Genomic DNA, 12,871 nt, shown 5'->3' with positions numbered 1-12,871 from the left:
AATCTGTGCAACAGTGTGTTTCTTTTTAATAACATTATCTAATAATTTTTTATAAGCAAATTATAAAAACAAAAAAATTAGAAGCAAATAACTTTTATTGTATTTATGTTATCTAAAATATGGGCACGCTGTTGTATAGATAATTTTCCACAATATATATTCAGAAATTTTGGAGCCACTACTACGAACACAGAAAGATAAAAGTTATCCCGCGCAAAACAGTTTTTGCTATGTTGTACATTTGTAAAACGGAGACAACACATGTAGGTGTGACACCCTCTTAAGACTTAAGAGGACGCTATACACGCCCCACGGATATTTGTTGTCTCCGTCTTATAATTACATAACACAGAAAATGTACACTCAAAAGATCACGATTAACTCACTTGAAAGATTTAAGTGAATCGACCTATCATGAAACTTGATGGTAAAAACTATTTGTATATGGTTTTTTACGATGGTTGAGATTTAGTTTTTAAGTGAGTTATGACCATTTTTAAATTACACTATATAGTGTACGCATAACTTACTAAAAAAATGAACTAAAGGTTTTTTACGATAGCTCAATTAAACTAAAATTAAATTAATTGTACAAACACAGATAATGTATTTACCATCAAGTTTTATAATAGGTCGATTCACTCTAATTTTTAAACTAACAGGGCTAAACGCATTCTCCTGTGCATAAATTTGCTATGTTACACACTTGTAACTTGTAAGACGAAGACAACAAATTGCCGTGTAGCGTCCTCTTAATTTATAGACATCCCAACCGGCGTGGGATTTGCTTGTAATTATGCGAGCAGTATATTATCAGATAGGCAAACTACCTGCGGTAGATCGCGGGACCCGCGTGGTGAGTACGCGTACCTACGTAAGTATATAATTTCACTCTAAAGTATCAATAAATGCAAAAAAATTGATACACCAAAACTGTGGTACGAACTCGATATATTCTATAATACAATACACAGGCTTATCGTATAAATAATATTAATTATTATTATTTATTATTAAAAGTTAAAACCAATTGCAACCATTATAAACAACAATTTCGATCGTAAATCACAAAATATTTGAGAACCTCCTCGGGTGCACCTCTTATTTACCTTTTTGCGCAACAAAATGTAGTCTATCTTCTTCCCCAAGGTCTAATATATTTGTGTACCAAATTTCATCGTAATCCGATGAACGGTTTAGGAAAGCATAAAGGACATGGACACATTTTTTGTGTTTTATATATATTGATAGATTGTGTATTATTAAATTTCAAATGACGATCCGTGGAGTTTCATCAATGAATGATTCTTCCCTCATGACCAGTGGCGCAAATAGGAAAAATGTTTAGGAGGGGGCTCAAGCCCCATCGCATTTTTTTAAAAATTATAATTTGTAGGTACATACTTTTAAGAATGGTATACTATTATATTTTGAGGGGGCTAAGTCCCCCCCTATTTGCGCCATTGCTCATGACTATACAACCATTGATCATACCTACATAATATTATACCACTTGTATCATAAATGCTACAACCCATTATAATACCAACATCACTTATACTTGTTGTAAAAATACATAATATTTACAGATCGTATAATAAATATTAAAATACAAAAAAAAAATGATTACGATCATATTATAATACGTATCACATTATTTACATTATTTTACTTTAAAAGTACAAGATACAAAGTACTCATAAATTATACTCCTATAATATAGGTAAACATATTATGTTTGTTAAATACCTATAATAACAGATATTATATTACAATGATAATACTTACAGAAAAGGGGCCAATATAGGCAATTATATTATTACAGTTAACGGTTCCGAAAAATTCTTTCTTGCGAACATCAATTCGTGTTGAGCACGGCTTAAGATATCTACAACCGAGATAAGAATAAACCACAGATATTATGTATAAATAACTAGATACCCGACTCCATATACAACAACATTATTAAATTATGATGCCCGACGCCATTTGCAACTTAGGCAATGTTGAGTGTTTACATTTATTCATATACATATTTACTTATATAGTGTGATCACGCTAAGAGAAACCACTGAATATCTCAAATGGGTGACTTTGTATTGAAATGGGGTTTTCGAGAGGTGATAGGGAGCACTTAAATACATATTTTCAGACCAGTTTCAAATTTTTAGCTCACTCGGTACGCGCATGCGCAATACAACTTACTTTTTTTTTAACGGCAACCCCAGTTTTTTTCTGCAGATTCGGGTAGAGTATTTTTTTTAAAACCTTTATTGTACAAAAAGTTTTTTCCTATTTTCAAAACTGACCATGTTAGACGTAAGTCAAAAATTGGATTTATGCATAATTCGTGTTTAATATTTTCATTTATAACCACTGGACATAATAAAACAAGACCCAATTAAATGTTTAATTTACTTTGTCTGTTTTCAAATAATAATTTAATAATACAGTAACTGTATTACAGTTTAGTAGTGTAGTAGTTCATGATTGGTAACTTGTTATATCAGTGTTATCAGCATAGAACAATAGTTATCAGCTTTTCAGTGTCAGCAATCTCACACATTTCCCGCTATTTTATGAACCACTGTTGACCACTATGAACCACCAGCTAACCTAACCACCTCTATATTACCGGTAGTTTTTAAGGTTATGGTATAAGTGATAATGAAAAATTATTTTATTATTCATTTTCTTCTCAGACCACAGGACAGATTACGATTTTAGGATTTAGAATTTCAGTTTTTTATTTTCCGACAGTTTTTCACCCAACTTAAACTTTAGAAAGTAAATAATAAACTTCAAGGCTCTAAGTATGGACAACAAAGTGAACGACTTTGTCAACAAAATGGGAGCGGCTAAAGGTCTGGGCTTGGGCATGAAACTTGTCGCCGGTGTTGGACTCGTTGGCTACGGTCTGGCCAATTCCATGTTCACAGGTAACATAATAATATTACGTTTTTCATTTACTGGATTACCGTATATGATTTTTATTAAAAGATTAAATTACATTTGTGCACGATTTCAATTGTTTGTAATAATTTATAAATGTGATGTCAGTATTTGTCGTTCAGCAATTATAACCATAGTTCTTGATTTCATATGTCAGTCCTTCCTACAAAACTAGGCATGTCGAAATAAAAATAATTAAATAATATTTTTTTTTAAATACAGTAGTTTAATAACACATATTTCGTCTGACAATCTCTTATCATGGTTTCCCTTAAATATGCTCTCGTCCTTAAGAGCGGGTGGTCGTAGAAGTGGCAAATATTTGGCGTGAGACAGAAATCGCGTCTCGTAGCATAATTTTATATTCTGGTCGATTTGCATCCTTTCTTACGAATATCGAGACTTTTCCAATAAGAAGACGTGTGACAACAATTTTATAGTTTAATTATTTACTGTGTTCACTACTTTCTTTAAAATTACCTCGGCATGCTATTTTATATTAATTGTCTAATTCATATCTCCACACTGTTAGAAACGTGTACTATGTTATACATATTTAATAGGGCACGTAACATAGGTATTATATGCATTTTTGAAAACCATTTAACCATTCGTAAATAATAATAATAACAATATTATGTTCTAAAAATTAATAAATATTTATAAATATATAATTGTACAAATTCAATTTGTAATCTATTCTAATACTAGAGTCATACTCTATATAAGTGTATGTTTTATGATACCTCTATTACCATGATTATATGTAAAAATGTAGTAATTCACTTCTTATAGGTACCTACATAGTATTTTTCATTTATTCTCAATTATGGGTTCAAAAAAAAATCTTCGATATTTGATTATCCAGATATATAATATTATAATATTACTATTTACTATAGAATTGATGTAATAATTAATATATTTAATAAAACTTAGGTAATAGGTACTTAATTCATTTTTATAGATTAAGTTGGTTTTGTTTCTTGTGGTTATTTCTTTAGATCTGCTTACCGTAATATACCTATTTGTTCTAGATATAAAAATTGATTTTTACCTATGGCTATATTATTTTTATAGTTGAGGGTGGTCATCGTGCCATTATGTTCAATCGTATTGGAGGTATCCAAAGAGAAGTCTACCCCGAAGGATTACATTTTCGTCTCCCATGGTTCCAATACCCAGTTATCTTTGACATTAGGTCAAGACCAAGAAAAATCTCTTCACCTACAGGTTCCAAAGACTTACAAATGGTAACATTGTAATTATAATATACTGGTGATATTGTTTTTATATTAATTAGGGTTTTTAATTTATTAGGTGAACATTTCACTGCGTGTATTATCCCGACCAGACGCTATTAAGCTACCTGATATGTACCAACATTTAGGTATTGATTATGATGAAAAAGTTCTTCCTTCGATTTGTAATGAAGTTTTAAAATCGGTGGTTGCCAAGTACAATGCATCACAACTAATTACACAAAGACAACAGGTATTAAATAGCTACAAATGATATTTTTATTAGGTATATTTTATTAATTTTACTCGAGACTATATTCTGTCTAGCGAAAAAAAAAACACTAACCTAACCAAAATTAGTCCAATCTACTCAACATCCAGCTGTAACACTCACTGCTACCAGCTGTTAGTCATTATCGTAACACTGCCAATGGTGGTGATTATGAGTGATTGGGTCGCTTTAGAGGGGGAATGGGGCCTTAGTGAGTGTTTGGCCATCAGTCTACAGGTTTACTCTTAGTGGTATTTTATTTTTCTGGACAGATTCTAGAAATATATTTTATTTTTATATTTAAAAATTCTATTTTACTATTTTTTTAGTTACAATATTGTTTCCAAATTTAATCAAATATAGTTAATTAATTTAATAATTTATAATGTATAATATTATAATGATACCTACAAATTACAATAATATAAATTTTTTATATGATCACTTTAAAATAAAATTCCTTATAATATTGCCCTACCCTCTCTATTAAAATGAAGGTTGTATCAAATTTTGTGACATGTAACCAATATATATTTTTATTATTCAAACCCTAGACTTGTAATTAAAGCCATTTGTTATTTATAACATTCTACCTACCAGATTTATTTATATACACTACAGCAAGTGTATCATATATTGTTTTAAAGTTTTTCTATATCCCTAAAATTATTAATTTACAAATCAACACAATATTTTCTTGTCAGACTTTGTAAGATTCATTTTATAAAAATAATAATATATTATGTATATTTATTATTTACTATCTGATTAAATTAATAATTAAGTTACAAATAATTTTATTAAACGTTTAAATTAGATTTATTTGTCAATAAAACCTCAAATAAAACTAAGTAGATATTATTGTTATTTCATATTATTGAATTATGAATTGTTTTTAGATGGTATACATTTTTTATTTTAGCTCATAATATTTGAGCATTACAAGATTTTTAAGAAATACTTATTTTTATAGGTGTCTCTGCTCATTAGAAAACAACTTGTTGATCGGGCTCGTGATTTCAACATAATTTTAGATGATGTTTCTATTACTGAACTGAGTTTTGGTAAAGAGTATACTGCAGCTGTTGAGGCAAAACAAGTAGCACATCAAGAAGCGCAGCGTGCCGTGTTCTTTGTTGAAAGAGCCAAGCAAGAGCGTCAACAAAAGATTTTACAAGCTGAGGGAGAAGCAGAAGCAGCAAAAATGATATCCTTTTACTATTATACATTTATAGTACCATCATGTTTATAATGTGGTTTTGCCTTAACTGAAATGTCTACTTAGGGGAAGCTGTCGGCAGAAATCCTGGTTACTTGAAACTTCGTAAGATCAGAGCAGCACAAAATATTTCCAGAACGGTATGATGAGACTACTAATTCTAAAAACATATTTAATTAATAATATTAACTTGTTATTTAGATTGCCACTTCACAAAACAAAGTTTTCCTCAGTGGAAACGGTCTTATGTTGAATATAAGCGATCCTTCATTTGATGAACAAAGCGACAAATTGAAAAGTAAGAAGTAGACTGGGTGCATTTTTATCTCTTGTAGTACGAAATTATTATGTTAACTGCTTTAATATATTCCATACACAATTTTGTATAGTTTCATCTATAATTCAGATATATGGTTTTGTTTAATTAATTTTTTTTATGTGTAACATGTGCTTCGTTAGAAGTGTATAAATTTAAAACTTTAATAAAAATAGTATATTGAAGACATTTGTTGGGTGACGTTTTTTACTTTTTTGTGATTATTCTAGGCGGATCATATAGCGTAGTATCAAATTATGAGACAAAAATTAGAGTTCAATCCAATGAAACTGTTGGCAGTATTGCAAACAAAACTGTAACCAACTTCTTAAATTAAACCAAACAAATTATAAAAAAGATGAATTTTATTATCTCTCTATTCTATTTTGTACTTTTAAATTTTAATATATCTCTATACAAAGACAAATAAAGAATTCAATATATTTTAATTATATATTATTTAGTTTAGACTTAATGTTATAGATGTAGTATACCTAATTAGTCTTTACCACTCAAAATATTATATTAAAATTACCCGTAACAATTGAAATTGAAATTTAATCATGAATATTTTTATAGTAATACAGTCTTATTTTAATTTAACTCATAAAAGTCTTTATTATTTTAAGATGAAGCTTAACAGTTCAACATTCTTAAGTTTTGTTACATTCACACTGATACATTTGACTTTATACCAACTATGTTTAAATTGCAAATAAAAATTTCAAATAGGTGTTTGATACAATATGAAATAAATCAATATAAACTTTTAAAACAGTATTATCACAAGGTTTATTCTATTATTAAAAAAAAAAATATATATATATAGCTCAAATCTGAAATGATAATATTATTACAGGCGAAAAATATACAAATTAATAATTATTATTATCCATCACAGTAAATAGTTTAATAATAGGTACAAACGTATATAACAATAATGCTAAAAAAAAAACAAATCGATGAGCTAAATATATAAAAGGACACGCGTTAAGTCTGCTGGTATATGTATAATATAAAAATGTGCTTAAATGATAATAATAGTAATAATAAAAATAAAAAAAATGGTAAATTAAGTAGGAACCAATAAAAATCAACAATAAGTAGGTATATTTAGGTAGGTACAGCGTTTGAAAATCGCATGATTAATTTACATTGGATGAGAATTTTGGTCCCCCAAATAAAATGGTAATTTGACTGTCCGTCCAAAAATGAGTTTTTGAATGTAAGTGTACAAGACGTATATTATACATATTATTACAATTGTATTATAAAATAAAAGTTTATTATTGTTCAAAAGCGAACGAGCGATAAACCGCACCGTTCCAAGTCCAATCATATTATTTATAACGCAGGATGCTGCGATGTCGACCGATTAAGACCAATAGAACATCGACGTAATTGTAGACGACATCGGCAGCAAGCAGAGAGAGTGAGTGAGAGAGAATGAGTGAAACTCGCTAAATGCGAATAGAGGTACCTACTAAGTTGCCGTTCACACTTCAAGATAATAATATACTTAATATTAATATAATATATAGATAGGTACGCGCAACAATAACTGCGCTGTTGCGATTTCCTTCTTTCGGAAAATAATAATTGTTGTCGCCCTGTTCAGTGTACACACTGTCGCAGATGATCGCGACGGGTAGATGCAATTAGAAAGATTTCGACCGTCGTGGGCGCTCGCTAGTTTGGCAACGAGTGAGACCGTTCGGAATCGTTGTTGTTGTTGTTGTTGTTGTTCGACCGCCAACTGCTGGTGGTCGACCACGGCAATCATACGGACGTGGCGGTGGACTTGTATGGCGAATTTGTGACGGACGCCGTTCCAGAACTGGCGGCCACCATCGCGACGCTTCCACTCATGACGGCGGCGGCATTTGTGGTCCCGGCGTTGGCGGCCGTCGTCAGCTTGCCGTCCATGTTGAAGCAGTACAGGAGAGCGGCGCCCACCGAGCTCCGGCGCGTCGGCATCGGTGTCGACATCGTCCACCGGTTGATTCGGGGATCGTACCGTTCCGTCGAGTGCAGGCTCGAGTTACTGTCGTTTCCGCCGAGCACTAGCAGCCCGCCGTCCAGTTCAACCATGTCATGGGTAGCCCTGTAATATACGACAACCACGCCGATTAATATACCTGTTGTTATTTGTTGCTGACACTTTATATATAGGTGGTAGAAAAAATTGATCAAATGGTTTAATTTACTGGAGTGTATTATAATTATACATTATAATTATTATATAGTTCTTGAAATGTGAGTGATTCAGTACCCTTCTTATAGACACAAGTCAAATAAGTGCACTAAATGAAAATGCATGGAAGCCACATGTTCCCGGAACACACAGCATTGAGCAGTAAAATTATGTTTTATTTCTAGTAATTTGTTTGACATCCCATTCGAGCGTTAAAACAATAGGTTCAACCGATTTGGAATTAAAGATTTTAAATTTAAAACTGACAGTATATCTTCCTAGCATTCTATATCGGCAAGATTATTTTTCAAGAAAAATTGTCTCAGCACTGTGTTTTTCTGTTTGTCGTTACTTTTACACGACCGGTGGAAATGGTAACAATATTAATATTAAAATCATTTTCTATTTTCTAACAATTTTTTTTACAAAAATGACACTGGTTATCTCGTATAATATAAGCAAGGTATGATTTTTTCTGGTATTTGACATTTTGCGCCTAGAACTTTTTTCTAATGAATTTATAAGAACATGATCAGCGTAAAAATTAAATTTTTATCACGGTTTTGTTTGGATTTTATAAATCTAGGTAGGTATATACAGACATACAGTATTAAAATAATACTATATTAGAATATATTATACACACTAAATTTCTTTTAAACAATTTTTAATATACCTAATATACTATAATTTAGTTACCGACGGTTATCTATCGCTCAGGGCTTAAAATACAGGGGACACATAATATTTAACCGTTACTTTTGGGCTTTGACAGATTTCTATAGCAAAAAAACCCTGTGGGGGTTGTAACTCCCAAAATCCCCCCCCCCCATTTTTGTATACCACTTACCCTGTGAGGTATCTTTTATAATTATTATTTTAAATCACTAAAAGCCTACGTTAAGCAGAAGTTCGTCCGTTAACCGTTACCCGATGTCCCGATCAGGTAAGACGTACCTATATTAGACCGTAATTTTTGTAATTTATTGTATTTAAATTATGCATATTATAAATTATAATAATGAGTGTATACTTAGATAAATTAGTAACATTAAAGTTAAATCCCTGAGAGGAAATTGTGTTTTGCGCCTATCTGTCGATGTAAAGTAGTAAGATAATACCAACTTCCAAGACTTTATTTAAAAGACCTATAAACTGATGAATTGAGGAAATACTGTCTTGGATATTGAGTTACCTGCGACACTGCATGGTGGCTATGGGCTCCCAAGCATTCCGCCTGACGTTCAATCTTTCGCCACTTGACATACACATGGTACCGTCGTTGCCCCCCACACAATAAAGCATATCGTCCAACGTGGCTACGGCACAGCTGCTACGTCTGCTGCTCATGGCTGGCACTGTCATCCACTTGCTCATTCTCGGATCGTACCTTTCGACGGTTGACTGGTAGTTGGTCGAGTCAAAGCCTCCCAAAGCGTACAGACAGTTGTCTAGATGGTAAACACAAAAGGTATAGGTATATATTTGACAAATAGATACTCCGATTGACCTAATTATACAAAAAAGTTGATATGAGAATCTTCGAGATGTTTGACAAAACCAAGTGCCCAATAATGTCATACCTAGTGAATTATAGCAGTTATAATACTTAAAGGTAACTAGCGGTATTATACCAAGTACTGAAGTACCTGTTATATTAGGTATATGTATATTATTATATTATGTATGTACCAACTTACCTATTGGGTACTTATACCTATAGATATATCATATTTTGGCAAAATATACAAGTTGTAGTCATGCGTCTAAATGTCTAACTTTATTACACCTACTAAGTTTATATATTTTAATTTACATAACGTACGAGATGAATGGTTATAATTTTATAAACTGTAATAAATAATAATATAATTTATTTATATACTTATAATTTATTCAGTGTACCTTTTGGCTATTAATTACAGACTAATGGCTATAAAATTATATTCTAAAAAATCGATGATTTGTAATGGTTTCCAAATTCCTAGTTTATTGTTTATGTATAGTGTATACCTATATGTTATATTAATATGTTAATATTTATTACATCAGGCAATATAGATTAAATTAGTGGCTTGTTCACGTCATGCCATAAGACGAGTGCTAGTAGACCCTAGAATTGTATACTATTAGTATATATATTCATGGGATAGCTGTTAGACGCTTGTATAGGGTTAAGGCAAAACTACGAAAGTGCACGATCTGTTGTATACTCGCATATATGTAGACATGTAGTGCGAGTCAGACACAATTTGGTTAAATCAGAGTTTAGATTCAAGTATTTACCTATAATGCTTAGACACCTTGTTGGGAATTTGAGAAAAGTAAATGTTGGGACTTTTACTTGTTTTAATAATAGTTAATTAACAGATAAATCAATTTTTATTATAACCATATAATATTATTGTCGAGATAATCGGTTGGCTGGTTTATCGGGGTAAGGTAAGACTGCACACCATACCCACCATTGGATCTTATGAAATAAATACGGTACATAGGTAATGTGTATAATTATTTTTTCTTAATATCCTTAACCTATTGGTCTTACCGACGACGGATACTCGGCAATATCGTCGACGGGTGGTCATACTAGGACATGAAGACCAAACGCCGGTCAGTGGGTCGTATCGTTCCACACTGCTCAGGCAGGACGCGCCATCAAAACCACCGCACACGTACAGCAATCCGTGGTTGGCGCTAATGCCTAGACAGCTCCTTTTTGTGCCTAGTGACGTGACCGCCGACCACCTGTTGCAATTGGGGTCGTAACACTCGGCCGAAGATAGGTCCACTATGCCATCGTATCTAAATATTATATATACATATATGGTGAACAATATAATAATATTAAACGGTGAAAATTGTTATACAAGAGGTAGTAGCGTATGATATTGTCGTATTGTACAATGTACATACTACATTTTGTATACTATACACATAATATTATGATTTTGAAGTCAACCGGGGTTACTCGGAACTCAGAAGGCAAGAAGTAACCAAAATCGACCCAAATTTTCCGTGGAAAACCAGGCTGCAGAAATGGTTAAGTCAAATGTGCATAGGTATAATGAAAAATAGTGTCTAGTATCCTTTATAATGTACACGTATTACCTTAGAAAAATCTCAGTTAACAAAAAATTAAATTAAATATACTATAAATGTAATTGTATAACTAATTGTTTTAATAATTTAATTTAGATTTTAGATAATGGATAGATTTTTAATAACATTTTTATTTTTATTATTATTATCTATAATACATTATGTGTAAATTATATGTACCTACCTAAATTAAAGTAGGTAAACGTTAACATACCTATTATAGTATAGGTATACCGTATACAAAATAGTAATATGAACTATGTACAATATCATAAATCATAATATATATTTTATTTATGTTGAATACATTTTTTATTTATTCTTCAAATCTCACTCAATGTATAATTATTAATTTTAGTATACAATTAATATATATATATATATATATACTTACATATCATAATACGTGAATACTATATATAGGTATATATAATATATTTCACTATATAATATTATGGTATAAAATATAAATACATTTTTTTACAGGGGAGAACATACGCATAACATTATCCATCCAAAATATCTCAGACCCCATTATATTCATGCATATACCTAAACCTACTGACTACGCCACACGCATTTCAGCATTTGTAACCGAATATAGCTGTATGGCTGTATACAAGCATTAGACATAAATAGATATAATGATAAATATACAAATGAGAGGTTATACCCTCCGATAGCGTAGATCAATTTGCCCAGCGATACGATACCCGCACGACTCCGACATTTGGACATGGGCGCAATCGGTAGCCAACGGTCGTGTCTAGGGTTGTAACACTCACCAGCGCTGTGTATAGTGAACAAACTACCGCCTCCTATTAACATTCAACAATAAAATATAATATTATTTGACTATAGAATAACGCATTGAACAAAAATAATTAGGTAGGTATATAAAATATTATAAATATTTCTTCGTCGAAGGCTCACCAATGGCGAATATGTAGGGCATCAGGCCGTCCGGGCTCCGTTGTTCGGTCTGCTTGCTAGCAAAATCGGACCTCTGGTCCGGCAACAGATGGTACTTCATGGCACCCAACAACAGGTCCTTGCAACTAGGCTCGCTGCGCACCAGCGGTTCCGTTTCGACTACGTTCAACAGGAACATCTTTGACATTTGGGCCAATCGCACGTGGCCCAAAAGCTGCAATACGAGGGACATTATAGGAGTTATATATTTTTATCAACAGCAAGAATCCCCCTGATATATAGGTATAACATACTACTAAATTTCTAAGGATCAATTATAATAAATAATCATTTATCTCTTTGCTGCTGCAGAACACCGCTGTGTCATCATATTGCATACGATTAATTTAATACAATATAAATTATAGAGCGTGATTCACTTGCAAGCATACTGATACTAATAACCTCCATTTTACTCAAACAAGTAGTTCCCGAGTAAATATAGGATGTATTTAACAAGGAATTGTAATTAGTAATTATTAATAGTCCTTAAAAATGGTTTACAAAACTATAATTAAAAATATTGAATCTAATAGGTAGGTAGGTACTTACTTTACTCCGACAATTTTTACAAAATATAAAATGTTGATCCATTAAGAGGACG

At 31.7% G+C, this 12,871-nt stretch overlaps 2 protein-coding genes across 2 annotated transcripts in view; one reads left to right on the top strand and one right to left on the bottom strand.

The window, feature by feature from the left end:
• The first annotated feature begins 2,729 nt into the window (after positions 1-2,729).
• On the top strand, positions 2,730-6,602 carry LOC100165802 (prohibitin-like). The gene is given in 7 exon segments (NM_001162203.2): positions 2,730-2,939; positions 4,033-4,205; positions 4,273-4,446; positions 5,438-5,671; positions 5,746-5,823; positions 5,885-5,981; positions 6,230-6,602. Coding segments are annotated over 7 exon segments (987 nt in total). The 5' UTR covers positions 2,730-2,815; the 3' UTR covers positions 6,337-6,602.
• Positions 6,603-7,743: 1,141 nt separating this feature from the next.
• LOC100167826 (kelch-like protein 17) overlaps positions 7,744-12,871 on the bottom strand; it is a 50,203-nt gene continuing 45,075 nt past the window's right edge. Inside the window, exons 8-12 of the mRNA XM_008184213.3 lie at positions 12,229-12,442; positions 11,969-12,113; positions 10,742-10,998; positions 9,389-9,644; positions 7,744-8,103 (exon numbers count right to left, since the gene is read on the bottom strand). Coding sequence (XP_008182435.1) covers positions 7,779-8,103; positions 9,389-9,644; positions 10,742-10,998; positions 11,969-12,113; positions 12,229-12,442 — 1,197 coding nt within the window. The 3' untranslated portion in view covers positions 7,744-7,778. The remainder of the gene's footprint in view (positions 8,104-9,388; positions 9,645-10,741; positions 10,999-11,968; positions 12,114-12,228; positions 12,443-12,871) is intronic.

Source organism: Acyrthosiphon pisum, chromosome A3 (assembly GCF_005508785.2).
Source record: "Acyrthosiphon pisum isolate AL4f chromosome A3, pea_aphid_22Mar2018_4r6ur, whole genome shotgun sequence".
Classification (NCBI taxonomy): Eukaryota; Metazoa; Arthropoda; class Insecta; order Hemiptera; family Aphididae; genus Acyrthosiphon; species Acyrthosiphon pisum.
The sequence above is the reverse complement of the archived record's forward strand: the minus strand, read 5'-3'. Positions and strand labels throughout refer to the sequence as shown.